Source organism: Siniperca chuatsi, linkage group LG22 (genome assembly GCF_020085105.1).
Source record: "Siniperca chuatsi isolate FFG_IHB_CAS linkage group LG22, ASM2008510v1, whole genome shotgun sequence".
Lineage (NCBI taxonomy): Eukaryota > Metazoa > Chordata > Actinopteri > Centrarchiformes > Sinipercidae > Siniperca > Siniperca chuatsi.
In genome coordinates, this window is record NC_058063.1 from 22,677,482 (window position 1) to 22,701,605 (window position 24,124).

The following is a 24,124-nucleotide window of genomic DNA, read 5'->3' on the forward strand; positions in this document are numbered from 1 at the left end:
TTGCAGTTTTCAGCACTTCCGAATTGGCTTAATTCTTCAGGCCTGCATGTTGCTGTTTGGCGGTACCCCTTTACTAAATGCAAGAAGCCTTGATTCAGGACCATCAGCCACTACAGTCAGTCAATAGACACCATCTAGACTTAAAGACTGTGGTCTGTTAAGCAGGACGGTATCAAATACTTTTGAGAGGTCAATTAAGAGAGTAGCACAAAACTGTTGTGTTATCCAAAACGAAGACAATGTCAGCAATAACTGAAACTGTGGCTGTTATTGTGCCGAAAACCAGACTGTTGACTGTAGTGAATTCAGTGAGTCAATAAAAACGTGTAGTAGACAATAGACAATATGTATAGACTTTTTTTTGTTTGATTAATTGTGAATTTCATGTTTGATATCTGACAAGCTTTTGACATTTTGAACATGATCCTCATAACGATGGTTAAAAAGTAACCAGTTTGTCATAAATCTTCTGACAGTTCCCTGTCTATGACCAGGGATGGCAAAGAAAAAGTTTCCCAAAAGCGGTCGGGTCACATGTGGTAGCTACTCTCCCTTTAACTTTCCATTAAACTTAGAAAATAAAAACAGATTTACTGTGTGCCTAATGCAAATGTGTCTCTGATGCAATCTGTGATTGGTTCATGACTGCAGAGGGAGTTCATTGAAGGTGTCAAGAGAGCAAAGGGAGTAATCATGCAAATCCCCAAATTAACACAAGTAATTTCACACCTGGTATTAACATTAGGGCTGTCCTGAATACCATTTTTGGACCCCGGAGCTTTGGTAGTAATCTCATCACAGTGAGATCAGATCTCAGCCAGGTATGAATGGCATTCTTCCTCTTCCTTCTTATCATCTCAAGCGGCCCATCGAATAAAGAAGAAGAAGTAGAAGAAGATTTACTTTATTAATCCCCATGGGGAAATTCTTTTTACACACATAGGCCCAAAATACAACACACACACACACACACACACAAGGCTTACAGACATGTATATGTGGAGAGATGGTGGAGTGATGGGCAACTAGCACCTCTTCAGCTACCAGTCCACACTCCATACTGTTGTCCGAGCTGTAGTCCTTACGGACTGAGATATTGCCGCCCCAAAAGCTACAGGAGAGTCCTTCCTCTGCAAGGGAAACATAAGTAGAGCCCAAAGAGCAGTATTACTTCGGGAGACTCTCAAAGGACCACTATGATGTGCAAGACGAGGAACACATGACCAATCAGATGAAGAACCGGTCGCTCCGTCTGTTGTTCTCCTCAAAGTTAGCCGCTGGGAGCTAAGCTACTTTGTACCTCTGGTCTCAGGTCTGAGAGGCGAGGTTCAGTCACTCATCAGGTCCGGGTGTAAGAGCAAGGAGAAAGAGAGAGAACCGTGGCCTGCTGATCCTTTTAAATACCTGGTGACTTCACAGGTCACAGGTCAGACTGACCAACGATAGCTGGAGCCTGGGTGAGTTCACAGGTGTGAAGTCTGGAGGATTGGGGGAAACTGAGTTCTAATACTTTCCTTTGTTTACAGAACAAAAGAGCATGCGGTCTCATCATAAAAAGTTCAGTTAAAGTCCCACAAACAAACTAATTCATCTGGAGGGCCAGTGGTCCCAACAATGCGCTTCAAGTGACTGTCAAAACCCCTACCAGACTTCTTGTCTTTCCAGCAGAGACAAGGAGAGCCCGGCAGTAGCTGCTCATGGCTGGTTAGCTCTGACCACTAGCACCGTGGAAAAGCAGGTCTCTATCCATGCTGCGTGCGGTGATCCGACAGTGTCCGCCATGTCCTCACACACAATGAGGCCACAAGTCTACATCTCATACAGTCATTTGCCCGCTTACTCCCCACTCCTTTGTGGCATTTTAGGTATGCTAGCAGCATGGCTCCATTGTTGGCAATGTCGGTCGGTCCACCACTTTGGTCCAGACTGTAATATTTTAAGAACTATTAGATGGATAGCAGAGTAATTTGGTACAGATATCCATGGTCCCATAAAGGATTTGGTGATCCCCTGAATTTTCCTCTAGGGCCGTCATGAGGTTGACATTTGTGGTTTTTAGTCAGTCTCAACAACGAGTGGAATGGATTGCCATGAAATTTGGTTCAGACATTAATTTTCCCCGCAAGATGGACTTTATTAACTTTGTTGATCTCTTCTTATCAATACTTTGGTTTATGACTTAATACCTGCAAAACGGATGACATTCCCATCAGCATCAGCTGTACTTTTTGTTTAGCGCTAATCAGCATATATTAGCATGCTAACACGCTAAACTAAGATGGTGAACTTTGTAAACATTATATTGGCTTAATATAAGCATTATATTTCACATTGTTTTTGTGGGCATGTTGACGTAAACATTTAACTCAAAGCACCGCTGCAGTGTCACAGAGCCGCTAGCATAGACTATTAGTCTTGTTTTTTTACTACTTATGTTTATCATAACACTACGGTTCATCTGACAGCCTCAAAACTGAGATTGTACAGACTAACACAGATTGCCCCCAAGATTTTATTAGAGCCATCTTGCAGAGCGTGACATGCAATGAACTTTGTTTGTTGCCATTGTACAACGTATAGAGGCCTTTACATAACTTGAAGAAACATATTAAATAGAGGAAAACACAATAATTCAAACTGTCACAGTTCTATTTAAAAAGGAGGATAAAAATATCCAGTGGTCCAGTGTCACGTAGCAGCTTCTGCCACCAGGTGGCTCTTCATGTGTGTTTTCAGACAGTGGCTCTGTGTAAAGGCCTTGTCACAGAGGGTACACTTGTATGGTCTCTCCCCATTGTGGGTCCTCATGTGGACCGTCAAGTACGTTTTGCGAGCGCACGCTTTCCCACAAATACCACAAACAAACGGTTTGAGGCCTGAGTGGACTGTCACGTGGTTATCCAGATTAATCTTTCGTTTGAAGGACCAGCCACAGTCCGGGCAGCGGTACGGTGTCTCTCCGGTGTGGACCCGCATGTGAATCGTCAAAGGTCCCTTGGTGGTGAATCCCTTGCCGCATTCGCCACAGTGGTACGGTTTCTCGTTGGTGTGCGTTCTCATGTGGATCTGCAGCTGCTTGCTTGTCATGAACATTTTGCAGCAAACGTCGCAGAGGTACGACCTCTCTCTGTCTGTGTGAATCTTCTCGTGTTGTCTCAGCGTCCCAGGAAGTTTAAAACGCCTCCCGCAAATCTGACAGCTGTGAGGTCTATCCCCAGAGTGGGTCATCTTGTGGCGGGACAAAGATCTGTAGTCGCTGAGAGATTTACCGCACACGCCGCAGAGGTGCGTCTTTTTGTTGGTGTGAGTCATGCGGTGAGCTTTTAACTGTTCCTTCAGTTCAAAAACTTTATGGCAAGTGTAACATTTGTGCAGCTTACCCGCCTTATGAAGTTTCTGGTGATTCTCAAGGGACACCTTCAATGCAAATGCGTCATGGCAAACATCACATTCGTACGGTCTCTCCCCCGAGTGGGCAGCCACGTGCTCATTGAGGCTGAGAATACCGAGGAACGACTCTCCGCAAATGTGACAGTCGTCAGTTTTGTGGCGACTTTGAAGATGATCCTTCAACGCCTCCGTGGACTCTGAAAGCTCTCCGCACACTCCGCAGAGACTTTCTGGATCGTCCACGTGACACCAGGCGTGTTTGACAAACGAGACTTGTGATTTGTGCTGAGCTCCACAGATTTTGCAGGAGAGAACAACATCACTGTTATCGGTCTTTGTCTCAGTGGCCTTGACACCAGAATGTCGGGCTTTTTGTTTCTTTGTCGTCCTTGACTGCAGTTCAGAGTCACTTTCTTTCAGCTCCTCGTCGCTCTTGTCTGGTTTCCAATCATCATCGCTTTCATTCGCCTCTTCTCTTTCTTCTTCCTTTTCAACATCATCGCTACCGTCCCCTTTACTCTCAGCTGCAGAGCAGAACACAAAGTCCTTAGCTGGTTCTGACACCCCATGATCCTCATCACCGGCTTCCTCCGTTTCCATGTCTTGCTCTTGTGATGTTGAGCTGCTGGACCCAAAGCCAACTCTGCTACCTTCGACTTCCTGAACAGGGCAGCTGTGGGAACCAAGAGCAAAAATTAAGGGGGTACAGGAGTGATGTTTTTAAGGTCTGACTGCTAATATGTTGCTGTAGGTAACACAACACTATATGGCCAAAGGTATGTGAACATCTTTTCTAATCAGTGGGTCGAGCAGCCTCAGCCACACCCATTTGTGGTGCATGAAACCAATCATCATGCAATCTCCACTGACAAACATCAGCAGAAGGGTCGGTTCATCGAGGTAGGCCACACAAGCTCAGAAAATGGTTCCAAACCGCCTCTGGAAGCAACATCAGCACAAGAACTGCTCCTCGGGGTCTTCATGACCTGGGTTTCAATGGCCGACCAGCCGGCACACAAGTCTATGGGGAAGTTACCAGAGGCGTATTTGCCAAACCAACCAGTCAGTCCTCATCCTTGAAGCGTTCTCTCTTATGAAACTGAAAATTCTTGTTTAAAAGCAACGCCAATAAAGCATTAATCTCACCTTTGTCACGCATCTTCTTCGCCTCATTCCGGTGTGCCGAGCCCTAATGGGCTGATTATTGCAACTGCGTTCGGTGAGAATCGCAGTCGTAGTAGCCGGTTTTCCCCATTGACCACAAGGGTCAGCAGTGAGCCCATTCCACACTCGAAAAAAACTACTAGTTTTCGAATGCACGACAATGAAATTTAAGGCATCATTACATTTCAACCTGAGTGCTTGTTGGATCGTTAAACAGCGTCTGAAACGACCTCGGAGCTGGGGGTCTGCATCTGACAATCTTTGTAACTTTCCGAAACCAACAATCCAGTCGTCAGGCCCCCCCTTCACGCAGTGATTGGTCAGGTGTGTGGAGGTAAGAAAGTAGGCCGGGTTTGAACTTCTCTCTCAAGCTCTCTTTTTTTAATTCTTCATACGAAGACTTCTGACATTTTTCTTGTGAACAACCGAGCGCAACTCTGTCCCAAAGTGTGCGCCATTATTTCCATTTCCCCATTTTAACAATTACAGTGACTCGCCTGTCACTATGACAGCAGGCTTTTCACCGTTCGGAAAGGCAATAAACACCTTTGTCTTCCGACGCAGTTGGACAACAAGTCATACGAACTAGTTCGTTTGGAGCGTGCTCCGGCCTTTACACTTTACCAGAAGCGATTTAGAGAAAAGTATGTTCAGGCTTTGTGAGAGAAGGCTTCCCTATCTGGCCTTTTGATGGACGAAACTGGGTTTGGTGTCAAGATAACGCTACCTTGTATGTTACGTTCGGTGGAAAAGGAATGATGGTCTAGGTCAGGGGTGTCAAACTCAAATACACAGCGGGCCAAAATTTAAAACTTGAACAAAGTCGCGGCCAACATTGAACAAATGAACCTTTTAATATATAATGGACCCATTTTGCTTTAACATTGAATATGGAACCATTCAATATACAGTCCCCGACAACATCACAGGGAAATGAAGATATTTGAATTGACATTTGCTTTGAACCAAATTTCAACGTAAAATATATTTATTTTTTATATTTTTATGTATTTTTTAGTTTCTATATGATGCAATTTCTTTTATAAAAAGGACAAAAACAATTTTAATGTTTTTATTCCGACAAAAATGTAGGGAAATTAATAATTTATTGACTTTCCGTGCCGAAGAATTACATCTGAACAGCTGCCTGGCACGCTAAAAGACTTTTCACTGAAACTCACCGTTTCATAGTGTCGTCTGATGTTGTGCTCCTTAGTTAAAGCCACGTTGGCTCCACGTACGAGACGAACAGGTGTGTCTACTACACAGGTAAACAGGTATTCTGCCTCCCACCTGTCCAAAAAGCTCCTGTTTCCTTTCTTTCCGCCATTTTTGGGAAGGGGTAGCACGGCGACAGTAGTAGCATGAGGTCGCTCTGACTGCTGTCGCAGAGGAGAGGGCGTTTCTGGGTCCTGTCATGATTGACGGGCCAAAACAACAGCAGAGCATTATGGGATTTGTAGTATTAGCGGTGAATGCGCTGTATAATACCGGCTGGCCAGCTCTAGTAGTCTTTTGGTATTGCCTCGCGGGCCAAATATAATTACACTGCGGGCCAAATTTGCCCCGCGGGCCAGAGTTTGACACCTTCCAGTTCCAGCTCCGTACAGAAATGGTTTTCCCAGTTTGGTGTGGAAGAACTTGACTGGCCAGCACAGAGCCCCGACCTTAACCCCAACCAACACCTTTGAACTGATGAACTGGAACACAGACTGAGAGCCAGACCTGATCGTCATCATCAGTGTTGGACCTCAGTGATGCTCTCGTGGCTGAATGTGATCAAATCCCTGATTCAAAATGGTGGAGAACCTTCCTAGAAGAGTGGAGGCTCTTATAGCAGCACATTAATGCCCATGGCTTTTGGAATCACATGCTCAACTATCACATATGGCTGTAATGTTCGGGTGTCCACATGCTATCAGCCACATAGTGTATGTTTCGCCTTTTACAGTGACTGGTGAATTACCTTGTCTGAGGCCTGGTTTCGTCGCACGTCAACATGGCAGAGGTGGACAGAGAGTCTCCAGCGTTGTCGTCGTTTGCCTGCAGAGGACGGATCTCTTCCTCGCCGGCCCGAGGTTCCTCTTGTGTCTGGAAAGATAAAGAAGTCGGATTCCACCATTTCGGATCTATCATTTGAAAAACGAGTGACGCCTACTTCAAACACTTTCCAACAGCAAGAAACTGAATCAAATGCTAAACCACCTTCGGTCTGATAAAGAGTGTCGACGTCCCCCATCCTGTGCGGACGACGTTTCTCTGGATCTCCTCTGGTGTCAGCGTCTTCAGTTTCAGAGGCCGTAATCTCCGTCTCCTGTCGGACGTTAAGATGTCAAAAGGTTTGTTGTCTGCGGACAGCTGAGGGAAGGTGGACTCAAGCAAGTCCAGAAACTCTGCCTCCTGCAGGCCTCGAGGACACTTTAGCTTCAGCATCGGACATTTCTTCAGAACTGAGGAAAGACGGGCACGACGATTAGTTTTTACTGTAACACTTCCTTTAAAAGGAAGCTGGTCCAGTCACCAAACAATGGGGAGTACAGTAGTTTAGATAAGAGGTTCCCAAACTTTATTTAAACCAGATGTGCAAGCCGAAGAGCGTGTTGTGTTACTATGACAACCTGTGCGCTCTCAGTGTGGTTCAACCACGTATTTAACAGGGTTTTTAATCATTTCCATTTTATTTATTTTTGCTTATTTCTTCTGTTTTTACATGTTTGAAAACTTAAATATAAAAATCTAGTTAACATAAATGTTTCTCCCTTTTGTTTTTTTAAATGGCAAAACTTTACTAACAACGTACAAATAAACAAAATGGAAATTGACAAATCTCGCGGCGCTGGTTTAGATAACGACATAACTCACCAACTTGAAATTCCCAAATGTCGAGAAAAGCTTCAGTTCACCCAAATTACAACTTCATAACCAAACTACAGCAAAGTCTGTGGATTATCCACTAAATGGAAAGATTGCGGGCAGACATATTGCTCGAGTTTGTCAAATGTATTTATCTTTCAGCGCTTTGAGGAACAACAAATCTAAATGTATTATTAACCTCCATTGTGTTGAGTGGCAGCGAGGGAGGAAGCCTAAAACCTCAGCTTTTTTTACACTTACCATTGTTTGAGAGCACATCGGTTTGAGAGTCCTCCAGGATGCGGATCCTGAGGTCTACGTGGTTCTGTGTTTCGCTGATCTGAGGTCTGCCAGGCTTCCTCTTCTTATACAGACCTCTGGGGGAAAAGGACCTGAAAGATGAAGGTTGGCTGCAGGTTAGTTATAGGAGTCTATTGCTGCCAATATTGAAATTAAATCATTTAAATCAGACTGAAATGTTGTGGTGCATCCAGTTCTAGTTACAATCAGGATCCAAGGAGCATCCCTAATGAATTGTATTAGAAGCAGGGATGCACTATACTTAAATTAATGATATATAATAATTTCCCTGGATAATGTTGCTGATATGGTTTTCTCCTCCATATAAACAAATATACGTAGCCGATGGTAAACATACACAAAAGATTAGAAATACATGCATTTCAATCAAGCTTCATACAGTAAAAGTAATCATATTTTATTATTTTTTGCTATGTTTCTATGTGGAAATACAGTAAATCAGTAAAACATTACAACTTTACAATTACGACAATTCAATGTTGAATGTAAATAAAAGAAAAAGAACAGGAAACTTTATTTTTCACAGACAAATCATATACTTCCTGTCTCATTCTCATGTAAACTAAGTGATAACACTGGAGGAACCTTGATGGAGTTTGATTAGTCGAGTCTTCATCCTCCTCATCTTCACCCTCCTCTTCCTCAACAGGGCCGAGGCTCCTGCTGCGCTTCACACCTGGACAAAAGACAGAAATCAATTATTTCCTCTTCAAATTCCTGAAAGATTGTGTGATTGTAGGGGTTTTATTTTTGTGATATTGTTTATTACAGCTCGTTGAAACTAACAGATAACAGATTAATTGATTGTGATTATTATTCCTTGGAGCAATAGAACATTTTGAGTCAGTCCAGCAAGTTCTGCTTTAGCTTGATTGGTCGTTAAAGCCTGTATGGAGAGCACACATGCCAAACTCCAATTACAAAATGTGCTATTTAAATTTCTCTCTACTCTTTAAATTATACATGTGGGGAAAACATGATTGACGCCGCTAAAAACAGCACTGCTGTCTTGCCGTAAATTCGGCATACACAAAGTAGCTAGACATATTGGGGAAATAAACATAAAGCAGCAACACAGAAGTGAGATTTAAGCTTAAGCCTTTTCTCTTTTACAAGGATGCGTACTAACCTGTGAGCCTGCAAAATACAAAGATAATGCCAAATCAAAAAGCTAAATTATGTGCTCGTTGGTCAATTACAGGAATGCCGAATTAAAGGATAAGTCGTGCTTATTAAAGAAACGTCTTGGCTTTTGTAACGTGATGTGTGCAAATTTGTTGACAACCAAAAACATATTAAATTTCAAGATATTTTAATGGAGTTCGACATGCCCCTTTCTCGACAAACCGGGACCTTTGCTGTTGCTGGATTTAAATCTTTATGCCAAGAAATGAATGACCGACCTGCTTTGTTGAGTGCGACCCGAGGCTGCAGGAGAAGCTCCAGCTGTCTCCTCTGCCGGTGGATCTCCAGCCTGAAGCCCGAAGCCTCCTCCTCGTAACCGGCTACGATTCTGTCTACAACCGCTAAGATTTCCTGGGAGGCGGCAGCGAGCCTCTCGGTAACAAATCCTCTGAGAATTTCACCGTTAGACATTTCACTCAAACTCTCAACCGCGTTTTATTCAAACTATAACCGCAGTTTATTAAATGTTTTATGGAAAGTCTTATTAAATCCTCGCATTGTTTACGAGCTTAACACATTTCCGGTTTTGACGCGCGCATAAATGTCGTCCGAGTAGAAACCGAGACCCGTGCCAGGTGTCCCCTCTCTTTTTCCTCTTCTTCGACAGAGATAAAAAAATAAATAAATAAATAAACATAAAAATAAAGTAAAAACTGTGTCAACACATGTCGTTAGAAACTTATCCTTGTGAATCTATTCCCTGTTTGCCCCGAGCTAAATTTCCCACCCCCCAAAAAAGGAAAAGAGTTGAAAAAATAAAACAAGCTAATGGAAGATCAATTTAAGAGTTTTGAAATTTTAAAATGTTTTATTGACTCTGTATTAAAAATATCATAAATTAGCCTTTAAAAATGTAATTTGTGTGTAACAGGACATTCAAATCCCCAAAACAACACTGACAACCTCGATGTCCTCGTTGGTAGCTAATGGAAGATCAATTAGCTCGTTGGCTAAGTACTCAGATCTTTTACATAAGTAAACGTATAAATACCACAATGTAAAAATACTCAATCACAAGTAAAAGTCATTTAAAAGAAGCGTTGTCAGCTAAATGTATGACAGCAGAGTTTTTAATCGCAGTCATTATTGCAGTAACAGACAACAAACAGCATGCTGTTAAAATACACGTTTATCATGGCGGAGAGAAAGAAATGGTTTATCAGCAGAGACAGAATATACAAACTACACATTTATTGTTCTGAAGAATGCAAAGATGTAAAGTTTGTCCTGAGGGTGGGAAGAACAGAGGAAAGGTCATGCTGTAAAAAAGGCTTATCCCCTGTAAGGTGGCCATTTTAGGAGAGACTCAGCTTGTCGAGTTACACTGCGAAGTGCCTTCGGCTGTGTCTTTTAGCCGTCCGTCCCGCCTGTGTCTGATGAATAGATGCACTTCTATTTAAAGTATTACAGCAGGTCTGCACAGGCGGCGCAACAGCTAACACTTCACACATTCAACTGCGTCTTTTTAGGCTTTCAAGTCTAAAAAGACGAGCCATTTTCACTACAGGGACGACGTAGAAAGGAGGTTAGCTCTCACCAGGCTAAACTGGACTTTGTTAGGCTCAGCTGTGCTTTGTGCTGAACGCCACAGTTACCGCTCAAATGTTAGCATGTTACAATTTGCGCGCAGTTAGAAAGTTAGCGTAACGTGCAAACATTAAGCATTTTAGTGTGCTAGCATGCCATGTTAGCATTAATCTCAAAGAACAGCTGAGGCTGACAGGAATTTGTTTTGCCAATCCAAATTTAAGATCTGTTCATCCGTTGAATTAAACTCTTTGGGATCATTCTCATTCATCGTCTCACGCAAGTTAACATGAGGCTGTAACTGTAACAAATTACTTCTTAACTATAAGCGGAGATGGTCATACAGCAACATTGTTTTACGTATATATTAGTTATATTGTTCGAGACAGTTTATGAGATTCATTTTCATGAGATCCTGACCTGAGGGCGTCACGTTCAAACGCGTTGTTCGCGCTATACAAATACCAGTATTGTGTACAGATACCTCACTGTGATCAATGCTGCACTTTCTGTTCTCTGTGCCCACGGGACAGCTGAGGGTAAAAACGTTGTTCAGCTTAATGACATGTTTCTGCAGCTTTTCACCTGTGCGTGGCTCCATCTTTTCTCCTCACAAACCAAAACCATTGTATTCACTCCAGTCGCTAAAATCGTTAATAAGATTGAATGCCAGTCCTCGTTTTCTGAGACATTCCTGCAGTGTTTCAAAACAATCTTCCAGACAAAAAAGAGCAAAACTGTACTTTATAAATATGCACATCAAGTGAATTTTAGGTAACGTTAGCTAAACCTTGGATTTCATTGCAGTCAATGAGCACAAGGCAAGACCTATTTGAAATGTGGAGATCTAGGCATCACTTCAGAGATCTGGAATCAGGCTAAACCAACGCGACACTGGCTTTACCTCGTGTTTATTCTGGACTGAAATGATTTTATTCCTGAATGTAAAGTTTTAACATTTTACTGCTGAGCAACAAAACACTGCAGATCTTCAACACTCCTACTCCTTCTTGTTTTCTCCCCCCTCCACCATCTCTATTTTCACCGGCATGCTCGACTTCCTGGGCTTCTTCTTTGGCATGGGGTCACCTGACTCCCACAGCCGCTGCTGATTGGTCAGTGGGCTGGCGCTAACCTCTGCTTGTTTGCTTGCCACGGTGATGGGGGCGGGGCCAGCGAGTGGTGCAGGTGCAGTGCGGAGCAGGTGTCGACAGTGTTCAGTTTCCTCCGCCGCAGGAACGACTAGGTGGACAAGGGAGGGAGGTGAGTCCAGCGAGGAAGCACTCCCAGCTGGGAGGAGTGGACGAGGAGGAGGAGGAGGAGCCTGGGGGTACAGGTCAGATCTGCAGGTGCGGTCACACGGGATGAAGTTATGGTTGGTGTCTTGGCTCAGAGTCCGGGGCAGAGGGTGAGGAGAAGGAGGAGGGGAGTCGGCTTGAGGGTGTGTGTCGTCCTGGCAGCCATGTTGGGGCTTTGTATGACCGTTCAACCCGAATCTGAGGGTGTGTACGCGTACTAGTGTGTGCGCATCATCATCCCGCGGCCAAAGTGTGTTGCTACAACGTGTGTGAGTGCTGTGTGTGTTTTTGCAAGCGCTTTTGTCCTTGTGTATCTGTGCTTCAGAGTGTATGCTTGTGTGTGTGTTTCTGTGGGTGGGTGCGTCTCTGCTGGCGCCTGTGTGTAGCCGTGGGTTTGGGTTGGCGCTGTGTCGGTTTCGGCTGCGCAGCGAGCTGAAGACCATGGTGCAGCCCGCCACCGTGCAGCGATGTTTGATCTTTAAGTGGACAGCGTTGTAGTGGATCTTCAGCGTTCCTGCACAAACAGAAGGAAAATGGTGCTCTGTGAAGTTGGTGCCAACTGAATGACTTCACACAGCAGCTGTTTCAGGGCTGGAAATTACCAGGAAGAGCAAATGCAGCCCAAACACGCATCATGACAACGACAAATTAGATTTCCTTCTGACAAACATGACACAACACTACTGTAGTCTAGTTTTTTCTTGAGTAAAAAGTGAACATTTTTTTGTTTACATCTGAAGATCAGTAGAGAATTTGAATAGAACCCTGCAGAACCCCAACACACAAAATCAGCAGCAGACTACAATTTCAACACTGTGGATCCCAAAAACAAAAGATCAGTAGAGGATCTCGAGTTGAACCCTGTGGAACCACATGAGACCAGATCAGTAGAGGATCTCAAGTTGAACCCTGTGGAACCCCAAGAACAGAAGATCAACAGATAATCTCAAATTGAACCCTGTGTAAATCCAAGACACAAGGTCAGCAAAGGACCTCCAATTGAACACTGTGAAACCACAAGTGACCAGATCAGTAGAGGATCTCAAGTTGAACCCTGTGGAACCCCAAAATAGAAGGTCAGCAGAGGACCTAAAATTGAATCCTGCGGAACCCCAAGACGCAAGATGAGTAGAGGACCTCAAACTGAACCCTGTGGGACTCCAAGACACAAAATCAGTAGAGGACCTCAAACTGAGCCCTGTGGGACTCCAAGACACAAAATCAGTAGAGGACCTCAAACTGAGCCCTGTGGGACTCCAAGACTCAACATGAGTGGGCATGGAAGATGCATTCACTTTAAGCACTGGATGTGTAATAGACTTGGAGACACAGAAACCACAACATTCCTACCTTTGTCATAGAAGCTTTTCCCACAAACGCCACAGCAGACCCTCCCCTTTCGACCTCCTGCGGGTGAAAGAGAAGGAATGGAGCAGAGGGAAGAGGGGAGAGGACGGAGGGAGGAAGACGAGGATGGGAGAGGATGGAGGGAGGAAGAAAAGGAGGAGGTAGGAAGAGGACAGAGGAAGGAGGAGGAGAAGGATGGGAGAGGGTTGAGAGAGTAGGAAGAGGAGCCCTGCAACTTCTGGGAAATCTTCGGAGGAGAGGAGGAAGAGGAGGAAATGGACGGATGGAGTGAGGAAGAAGTAGGAATAAGTGAGGAGTTGAAGGAAGGAGAGAGTGATGAGGCGTTCTCCTGTTTGGCCATGCCCCTGTGAAGGTCAAGCATCGGGTCGTTGTGGAACCCGGGGTTCTGATGCCGTATCGACTGGGCCGGGTTTGGCTTGTCAGGGTCTGCTTTGATTTTTAAAGCCGGATCACGTTTAGATTGCTGCAAAATCGGATCATCCTCTTGCTCTCTTCTTCCTCCTTCCTGCCTGTGTCTCTCGGCCAGCTTGGTCACACTGGGCTTCCATAGGCACTGTGTTAGCTTACCGGTAAACTCCTGATAAAAGAAACACAAGGAGGAGGGGGTCACACTAAGGAAAATGCTATCAAACTCAGATAAGAACCTTTCTGTATAGGTGGCATACTGTCATAAATTCAGTGTAGGAGTTATTAGGAAGGGAAGGTTAGGATGCTTCCTGCTGAAAAACTGTGGTGGAGTCAGACTGCTTGGAAGAAAAAGTAATTTCATTTAATTACCTTTGTGGAAGGAATCAAACAGTGGAAGGCAGAGCTTGGAAAGTGGAAAGGCAGAAGCAAAGACTGTCCTCCTGGAAAGTTTTCAAAATGGTGGACAGTGTCATTGTGGTCAGCAGGACTGTTTTTCTTAAAACGGCAGACGCTGGTCACTAAACGTGAATCTCCTCCTGTGTTCTTAAACATTCCTGGCGTTCCCCCGTTCCCCTCGCTGACCGTGCTGATGTTCGGTGCTCGGTTTAGCTGTGGATCAGACAGGTGACTGACAGCTGCCAGGCACTGACGTGTCATCAACTCAACTATGGGGCGTGTCTCACCAAAACGAAGGAACTGTTTGAGGATGAGCAGCTCTTCTTCAGGAGTCACCATCAACCAGCGGTCCAACGCCTTCCCACCAGGATACTGGAGAGAAATAGACCTCAATGTGAACAGATGAAAGTGGCACATTGTGTAACAATCTGTAAGTCAAGATTTGAGAGCACAAGAAGACCGATTCATAACCGAAGAAAACATCTTGAGCACATAAATCCTGACTTCATGCATGCTCCGTTTGAAATACAGGGTGGCTGGGATTGGAGTCCCATGAGTCAAACAGGACGGGAGTGTATCTATGTTCCCAGGGTCCTAAGTTCCCTTACACCCTAACCCTAGAACTGCGTAGCTGACGTGCGCCTCCTCAAAAATGTATCTTTACGTGAGGACTACTGCAGCTAAGATACCACGTGGGAACCGTACGAACTCTGATTGGTCAGCTTGGGCTGTTTTCTCCTACAAGTTTCTGATGGTAGTAGAGATCGTTGATAGTGAAGATAACATGAAGCAAGTTGAAGAACGGCTTAGTTACAATCGATCCAGTTCAACACAGCTACTCTGAAGTCGGATGATCCAGCACCCGGTCCATCTCTTGCGACAGAAAATTATATAAACTATCAGAGAAACAGGGATTTTATTCAATTTTCGTTCCCATTGCCTCAAGCTGAAGCTGTTTTTCTTAAACTGAAAGATATAAACACAAGAACTATAATATGTTATACAGTAAGCATATGCTTACTGGTGTGGAGTTACAGCAGAATGTCTCATAAGAATCAGTTCAGGTAAAGGTCAATATCTAATAAATGTTTCAGTTGTTAATCCTACACTCAGTAACTATAAATAAAGCTTTTTATCATCAGACACTAGATATCGATATATCATTGTGAACTGGGACTGTGTACGTTTTTACCTGCAACATGTACCCTCTAACATAATCCCCCAAACTCCAGCCCAGTGTGTGCAGTATATGGCCGACCTGAAAAAGACAAAAAGTAATTTGTTACACATCAAATGTAATCTATTGCTCTGCATATTAAGACTAATTTGTGATGTTTTCTTATCTTTAGTTTATAAAAGCTTTTGCATTAGCTGCTCTAAATGTTCCTACCAAACAACCCGTGTACCTGTTCTGGGGTTAGGATGCTGTAGAGACGGTCCAGCAGAATTTTTAGCCGAACAGGAACGGCCTGAGCTCCATAAAGGACCAGGGAGCTCAGGTCGAACACCAGCCCAGGAAGGGCCACCTCCACTGGGCCGCAGCTGGAGGGTTGCTGGGCCTGAAACTGGAGCTTCTCCAAGGCTGGAAAAGGGAGAGGGCGACAATGAATTGTACTGTCATCTTCTCGTTGGTGCATTGCCAAAATATGTACCACAGGGTTAAATTTGCACATTGTCAAAGTTTCCAGATTATATATAATAAAAAATAATAAGGATTACTATCTCTGTGGAGGACTGTTTAAATGGCTGCAGTTGAAGATGTTTCTGTGCTTTTTTTAATAACTGTATACCTGCAAGACAAAGTGGTCTGAAAGTAAGTGAACATAATCGGATATATATCTGAGTTGAGTTAGAATGTGATAACAATTATAGATAATAAAACATATAAAATAAAATTACAACCAAACTGTGTAAAATAAAATATATCAAATAAAATAATGAAATAAAAATATAGATTTTCAGACGCAACCTGAAAGTTAACTGATGTGTATCAAAGACAGAGAGGATGACAGGTGTGTGTGCAGATGCTCTCTCCAGATGCTCGTGGTGATGTGATGACAGCGACACCTGACTTCATGTCACCGTAGCGACTGAACACATCTGCAGTGTGTGTGTGTGTGTGTGTGTGTCAGTAGGTGGGTGAAGTCCAACATTGTGTCGCTGTCAAACTGCAGAGTTTGTTTACGACATGAACCCTCAGAGTCTACAGAGTAACAGGAACGTTTTTTTACAGTTTGAAAGTCTCGAGAAGTTGGTTGTTTTGTAGAAATCAGAAAACATGAGCAACTCTAGTCAGGGCCGTAGCTACCACTGATGACCTCGATAACATTTGGATTTTGGGAGTTTAATGATATGACGAGGGGCTTTCATTCAATTACTAACATATGTTGGTTGATTCTGATTTGTTTTTATGTTAAATAACTTCTAATTTGACTGAGAAGAGAACAGAGAAGTCTCTGAAACAACATTTAGACCATAATGTAGGGAGGCGCAATTTACAGAAACCATAATTGAACAGTTAAATGAATGAATAAATTGTGTAATTATGTGATGTGTTTTAAATACTCTTACAGAGTTTGGTTGGCGGCTAGTCAAATTTTTCTTACAGCCCTGGATCTAGTCCTAGCTCGGCTATGTCTGTCGGTCACATGACCTCTGTTTTGTATGTCGTAGCAGTCCCTCGAGTCTCGTCTTGTCAGCAAAGCAATCACACGACCACTAATGCCTATGCCAGCTCGAATATTTCTTGTCCTTCCAACACACAATGCTCAGAGGTTATTTATGCCATTGTGGCAAAAACAAAACCTGTTTGAACACCTGCTTTGTGGGGACACAAACCTGTTTCAGTGTACACATTGTGGGGACACAAATCTTTGGTGGACACCTGCTTTGTGGGGACACAAACCTGTTTCAGTGTACACATTGTGGGGACACAAATCTTTGGTGGACACTTGCATTGTGGGGACACAAACCTGTTTCAGTGTACACATTGTGGGGACACAAATCTTTGGTGGACACTTGCATTGTGGGGACACAAACCTGTTTCAGTGTACACATTGTGGGGACACAAACCTGTTTCAGTGTACACATTGTGGGGACACAAATCTTTGGTGGACACTTGCATTGTGGGGACACAAACCTGTTTCAGTGTATACATTGTGGGGACACAAATCTTTGGTGGACACCTGCATTGTAGGGACGCAAACCTGTTTGAAGACCTCTGCGAACCTACACCAGCAAAGACAGTCCATTCACGTTTAACCAGTTATTTTTGAATACCTTAAAACCTTTAGTTTCTGAGTTAAATTTGGTTTCAAGAAGGCTGTCGCAATTTGGGAAAAACAAAATGTACTAATGCCAACATGTGTGTGTGTGTGTGTGTGTGTGTGTCTTACCGTGTGCCACCCAGCCGTGTCCACAGCGATCACATGACCTGAGTTGGACACTTCCTGGTTTGAAGCACACGCAGCTGCAGCCAGAAGCTGTACACCTGATAGACTGTTCCACACAACAGCATTAATTGCATGAAAGAGGACATTCCCTGTCAAGGTTAAGAGTTATTTGTAAATTTTATATTTTTTGTATTATTTCTAAATGTAGCATAACTATGATAGGACACACACACAATATAAATGTCTTGATTTTTTAGTTTTTTGCATCATATTTACACACATAGAGTCTGTACCTCCTCAGTGTCTGGAGTCATCCTCATGTCTCGGTCCTGCAGCCACAACAGAAACAGCAGCTCAGCCTCCTGATTGGTCAAATAAAACTGACCCTCCTTCTGATTGGACAGTTGAACAGTTCAGCCAGTTACTTTCAACTTATATGAATCTTTGTGATGAAAAAATTTTAAAATAACTTTGTTCACTTATGAATAAAAGACAATGTAATTATTTACTAATACTGTCAAATTATTTAGAATATATTTTATATTTCTTATGTTAAAAATATCTATTAATTAGTTGTACTTTGTCATGAATTAATTGATCACTGAGAGCTTATTAAGATTCAAACATTTGTTACTTTGAAGTATTACCTTTAGTTATTATGTTTATTTTTGTTTATTAGTTAGAATGGTTTAAAAAAAAAGTGATGTCAGGAAACAAAAGCAACTACTAAAAGATCTATTCTTTATATTTATTATTTTTTGTTTTTAGTTTATTTAGAGTAAACTCATTTTCTCATAGAAACAATTCATGCTTTAAAATATATTTAATACATTTTGCATTCATATATTCCTTAGTATATTTTAGTAGTATTCTTATATTTATTATGTATTATATAGTTATACTTATATATCTATATGTTTATACTAATATAAACATATAGATTTTGTTCAGTTTGTTTAGATGTTGTTTATAGTTTTTATGAAAATTGTATCAAATTACCAATCTAATTTTTTAAACAAATCAATTAGTTTTATCTTTGATGAATGTCATCCACAGATAATAATGAAATTAATATTAATAATAATAATAATAATAATAATGATAATAAATGTATTTATATAGCACTTTTCGAAACAAACATGTTACAAAGTGCTTCACAAGGCCAGTAAAAGCAAAATAAATGAAGCAAAAGTAAAAACAATAAAAATAACTACAACAGAGCAGCGCAAAAAAGGTCAATAACAGATAAAATATTGATTATTGCCAATAGATATGAGCAGCTCATCATTCGAGCAGAAGTTTTTTTTTGCTGGAAGCTGATGAGTGAAATTAAAATAAATTTAAATGTAATGTGCTTGAATGTTAAAATAACAAAATGTTTGTACACATGCTCAAATATATTTTACATTGTCAATATTGACAAATGGATCTGAAGTTTAATAACTGATCAAAACCTATTTTTTAATATTGATATTATTCATATAAAGCCACACTAACCTGTCAGTTTGTTGTTAAATTCACCACTGATGAAAAAAACAACCGTCTCTTCTTCTTCAGTTAATTCTCCTCTACAGTCTTTTCTCTTTTCTTTTCTGTATTTTGCCTTGTTGTTCGTCTCGTCTTTATTTCTTCATCCTGTATCTTCTTGTTTTCTGTGATGATTTATCTTTTTTCATTCTTTCTTCCTTAGTTTGCTCAGAAAATCATTTGCTTCTCTTATTTCTGTCCATCTCTTGACTATTAAACTCCACTTTTCTCTCTCTCTCTCTCTCTCTCATATATATACAGTGATTTCTTTCTCTTTTCAAGGCTCTCCATCCTTTGGCTCCTCCCTCTGACTGCTGAATAGATGTGATTGGACGAGGAGTGATGCGTGGATGAACGTGTATGTTCAGTATCTTCCCTCCTTTTCCTTCTTTCGTTATCTGGTCCCCAGTCTGTTTGGCAGTTTATTATAATGATGATGATGATGGCAGTGTGTGTGTGTGTGTGTGTGTGTGTGTGTGGGGACTTTCACCTGAATGCACACTAACCCCTGGGGACTTGTGTCACTGTGAGGACCTCAATATTGAGGTCCCCATGGGTAGAGACAGCTTTTTGAGGGTTAAGACTTGGTTTTAGGGTTCAGGTTACAATTAGGTTAAGGTTAGGCACTTAGTTGTGATGGTTAAGGTCGGGGTAAGGGGCTGGGGAAAGCATTATGTCAATGATTGTCCCCCACGGGGATAGTGAAACAAACTAGTGTGTGTGTTTCATGTTCTTATATCCCGGTGGGGACTTTCACCTGAATGCACACTAACCCACGGGGGACTTGTGTCACTGTGGGGACACCAATTGAGGTCCCCGTGGATAGAGACGGCTTTTTGAGGGTTAAGACTTGGTTTTAGGGTACAGGTTACAATTAGGTTAAGGTTAGGCACTTAGTTGTGATGGTTAGGGTAAGGGTTAAGGTTAGGCACTTAGTTGTGATGGTTAAGGTTAGGGTAAGGGTTAAGGTTAGGCCCTTAGTTGTGATGGTTAAGGTTAGGGTGAGGGTTAAGGTTAGGCCCTTAGTTGTGATGGTTAAGGTTAGGGTAAGGGTTAAGGTTAGGCACTTAGTTGTGATGGTTAAGGTTAGGGTAAGGGTTAAGGTTAGGCACTTAGTTGTGATGGTTAAGGTTAGGGTAAGGGTTAAGGTTAGGCACTTAGTTGTGATGGTTAAGGTTAGGGTGAGGGTTAAGGTTAGGCACTTAGTTGTGATGGTTAAGGTTAGGGTAAGGGTAAGGGTTAAGGTTAGGCCCTTAGTTGTGATGGTTAAGGTTAGGGTAAGGGTAAGGGTTAAGGTTAGGCACTTAGTTGTGATGGTTAAGGTTAGGGTGAGGGTTAAGGTTAGGCACTTAGTTGTGATGGTTAAGGTTAAGGTTAGGGTAAGGGTTAAGGTTAGGCCCTTAGTTGTGATGGTTAAGGTTAGGGTAAGGGTTAAGGTTAGGCACTTAGTTGTGATGGTTAGGGTTAATGATAGGGGCTGGGGAAAGCATTATGTCAATGACTGTCCCCACGGGGATAGTGAAACGAACGTGTGTCTGTGTACCTTTTTAACAACAACATAAGCTTCAAGCTTCAGATTACAGCCACATTACAAACCACAAACAACGAGGAGGGTCAAAGGTCAGAGGTCACAGGTAATGAGGAAGAAAGGAAGAAGAGGAAAATATGAAAGGGCAACACACAACACCTGAACCCATCGTTTTATATGGAAACCTGCACTTGTCGTGCATTAACTCATCAGGATACGCTACTGTCCTATTTCCCAGCGTTGATTCCTGTCAACTCTTCTGAAAAACAGCAATTTTTGACATTTGCCCCATGAGTTGGCACATCTTGGCTGATGTAAGTTGACTACTAACTCCTGTGACTGTGTTACGTTTGTGCTACAGACATCAATTGACGCACGGATGTAAAATGGAAAGAACACAAACAAGGTGGCTGCATGGATGTATTAGGATGAAACTGGATACCGCATTCAAAGATGGTGCCCCATTCAGTCCTATGAAAGTTGGCACATACGCCGAAAAAAGCCTCCACTGGCTTCCTCACGTTTCTGCGTTTTTGGGCCCATGGAGCATGCTCAGTAGAGTCCTTCTCCAGCCGAGCCGGTTGAATACATCCACGTCCGAGACTTCTGCCGGCCGAGCAAACTGACTTCCTGTTGGCTTCCCGCACACATGAATGGATGAAGTAATTAAATCCTACGGCTCTTCGAGACTTTCCAAATGTTATTGGACCAAATTCTGCTTGCGACGCTCAAAAAAACCTTTTCCAGTGACTTGAATGTCTTTTAGGCCAGTGTTCATCTCATAATGAACGTGGAAGTTGCAATACCCTGTGCGGCCATTGTGACAAATTTGCTTCACGTCTTAGCTCCGTTCCTGGAGACTTCGGTAGCTGTCCTTGGTGTGTCGATCAGCCTCTGTGTCCCCCGGGAAACAGCTTCCCTCTGGGAGGAAGGTTCCCCCCTGAGGGTCAGATTGAATCAGGGTGACAGTAGGGCACCTGGCCTGCCGCCACACTCACACAGATAAAAAACACAAGGTTAAATGAATGACAACATCCAGTACATCTTTGTGCCTCATCAAGTTTTCATGTCACGGATCTACAACATGGATCAACAGTATTTATGTGGATCTGCAGGGCGGTCCACGGTACACATGCTGAATATAAACACTATCTAAAGCTTATGTTTGGCCAGTTTAACCAGGAAGTAAGAACTCTTCTGAGAAACTGCTTGGAAAGATGGACAAAACTAAGTCAAGTCTTACTTTAGGTTTGCCGCCTTCTGTAGTGTTGTGCTTACCCTGTCGCAGGTTCGATTCCCACAGCAATTCCTGTTGAAGAGACTCAGAGGAACAACAGCGAAACCCTGAAGAAAAAGAAAACTGCTGTCAAGAGAACAAAGAGACAGAAATCTGAAATTTGCAAGAAACGACGACTTCACAGTTTTTCTCCCCAGAGCAGAAATGACCTGAAAAGTTTCTTATAGCGTTGAACGGAGGTGTACACACAACACACACACACACACACACACACACACACAGTGAAGGTAGGGCTGTTGGACAGGCTTTGTGTCTGCTGGGAGTTGGTGGACCTCTTTCCTGTTTTGATGTCGTACTAATTAGAATATCAGACGATAACACTCTGTTAGTGTGTGTGTGATCCCCGCCATTCGTTGACATACTTCCCTACCAGAACCTCTCAAAGGGGTCGTGTTTGAAACGCAGCAGCAGTACCACCTCCTCGCTGTCCTGTTGTGTGTGTGTGTGTGTGTGTGTGTGTGTGTGTGTGTGTGTGTGTGTTTCCTGGTCCTGTATTCTTGGCTCGGTATTCTCTAATCTCACTGAACCAGGTCACACTGTTTGTTCGACACCAAAAACAACAAAGCAGCAGGAAGAAACTCCAACACCCTCGATGGTTGAAGCATTGAACATCATCGCTGCAGCCTCCGTCGGTGACCAGCGACCACAATGAGATAAGTATGGATAGCAGTCCAATGGCAATCATAAAAATCATCATCAAACATCAACAAATATTCATAAGAATGACCGGCAGTGGCTCGATCAGAGGGCAACAGATTAGAATCATAAAACACCGCACACTGTATGATTTCAATTGGCCCAGACCATTGGTCTGGTCGTGACATCAAAATCAAAAATATAATCAGCCCAACACACGTAATGTGAGTCCTCCCCATTATTAAAGACATTGCCCATTCATTTCCCGCTGCTTGTCCAGGTCCAGGCTAAGTAAGAAAGTCCAGAAGTCCTTCTCCCTAGCTAGCTCAGGAGGGCGTCCAGGACTCATCCTCATCAGATGCTGAACCACGTCAACTGGACCCTTTCAGCTCTAAGAAACGGTGGTTCCCCTCTGAGCTCCTTCTGGATATCTGAGCTCTTTAACCCGTCTCTACAGCTGAACCGTCGTAACTCCCTGCCGAAGGGAAACAAATTTTGGCCGCATGTATCTGCAGTCTTATTCTTTCAGTCGCTACCCAGAGCTTACGACCAAAGGTGACGGCTGGACCACGAATCAACTGCTAATTCAAAAACTTCAGTTCACCACGACCAACGTCAACATCACTCCTGATGCCAAACCAATCTGCTCGTTGACTTCATGTTACTCTCGCGTGTAAACGGGACGCCACTTCACCGCTGGTGGTTCCTGCAACGGGCACAGGCGAACCTTCTGGCCGCAACTCCCAGCAGCCGCTTCAGGAACGGAGGGTTATTTATCCGCCTGCTCGGACTTAATGTCCCCAAACTTTCACGGGATGCAGGAGAATTTGCTCCAGAGGTGGGAGCTGAAGACCTTGCAGACAGACCAGTGTACTCCATCAAAAGTGCTTGTCGGATGGTCGAACGACTTCTGTAACCCCGTCCCCCGACAGCTTTGAGACGTTGGAATTTGGGGGGGGGCTGTGTCCGACAATTTCTGTAACTTTCTGAAACCGACAATACCACTGACTTCCTGCCGTGGCCAACATCATGATCATCTGTCTTCTTTTTGTTATATTTCACTATTTCAGTCACCATGAATGACTTTGAGGAGAGACTGTCGCGTCTCTCCCCCCCCCCCCCTCGCTATGACAGCCGGCTTGTCGGACACGTCGTACGAACTAGCTCTTTTCTAGCGTAGCCCGACCCATTAGCCAAACGTTCCCAGTTCACCCTCAGTTCACGTCTGGGTCGCTGTCTGTCTGTCTGTCGAGGTTTTCATAATGAGCTAAAACATGAAAAAGCACCAGCATGGTTCTTTTAAAAAACAAGCTTTCCCATCCCGCTCAGCTGGCAGGATTGGGTTTTCCCTCTCTGTCGCTTTTCTGTCATTTGTCACCACAAACGTCGGCTTCAGAGGCTCCGGAGGTGAATTTTACATGACGCTAAAGGCTCTCTCTGTGTGTGTGTGTGGTGAATATTATGTATTTAACAGGACGTTTTAGGTCTTTAGCGTGTGTCCCCTCACATATGGTTTGACTGTCTGAGTGTGTGTGTCCTCTCTTTCTACTCCCCCACTCTTCCCATCCTCCCCCTCTTTCCCAGTCCCTTATCCCACCCCTCTGAGTGTGTGCGTGTGATCCCGCCCCCCTTTATATCTGTGTCATTACTTGTGTGAGGGTTTCTCTTTGTAGCAAGTCCAACTTGGCAGTGATGCAGTCGCTGTTGGGAAAAGTGTGTGTTTAAGTGTGTGTGTGTTAAATGTGTGTGTTGTCACAGGTACAACTAGGACAGCAGGCAGGGAGGAACAAGGACACGGTGAGATGAAACATAAAGTTTTTGAAATAAAAAGTGT

At 43.3% G+C, this 24,124-nt stretch overlaps 2 protein-coding genes across 4 annotated transcripts; both read right to left on the reverse strand.

Annotated features, from left to right (window-relative positions):
* Nucleotides 1-888: 888 nt before the first annotated feature.
* LOC122870119 (zinc finger protein 260-like) lies at nucleotides 889-9,501 on the reverse strand. The gene is made up of 6 exons (XM_044183920.1): nucleotides 9,132-9,501; nucleotides 8,314-8,404; nucleotides 7,669-7,799; nucleotides 6,760-7,004; nucleotides 6,521-6,645; nucleotides 889-4,063 (listed from the first exon to the last, which is right to left on the reverse strand). Exons 1-6 carry the CDS (start codon nucleotides 9,322-9,324, stop codon nucleotides 2,689-2,691), a joined length of 2,160 nt encoding a protein of 719 aa, XP_044039855.1. The 5' UTR covers nucleotides 9,325-9,501; the 3' UTR covers nucleotides 889-2,688.
* A 460-nt stretch (nucleotides 9,502-9,961) lies between these two features.
* LOC122870117 (zinc finger protein basonuclin-2-like) lies at nucleotides 9,962-19,374 on the reverse strand. Of its 3 annotated transcripts, none has more exons than XM_044183918.1 (8): nucleotides 18,800-19,374; nucleotides 17,596-17,631; nucleotides 17,306-17,408; nucleotides 15,317-15,492; nucleotides 15,103-15,168; nucleotides 13,884-14,282; nucleotides 13,089-13,683; nucleotides 9,962-12,252 (listed from the first exon to the last, which is right to left on the reverse strand). In XM_044183918.1, the coding sequence occupies exons 2-8, from the start codon at nucleotides 17,620-17,622 to the stop codon at nucleotides 11,441-11,443; spliced, it is 2,178 nt and encodes a 725-aa protein (XP_044039853.1). In that variant the 5' UTR covers nucleotides 17,623-17,631; nucleotides 18,800-19,374; the 3' UTR covers nucleotides 9,962-11,440. The 3 variants fall into 3 exon arrangements, with proteins under 3 accessions (XP_044039853.1, XP_044039852.1, XP_044039851.1); XM_044183917.1 differs by having other exon boundaries at nucleotides 17,596-17,691; XM_044183916.1 differs by having other exon boundaries at nucleotides 17,596-17,694.
* Nucleotides 19,375-24,124: the final 4,750 nt, after the last annotated feature.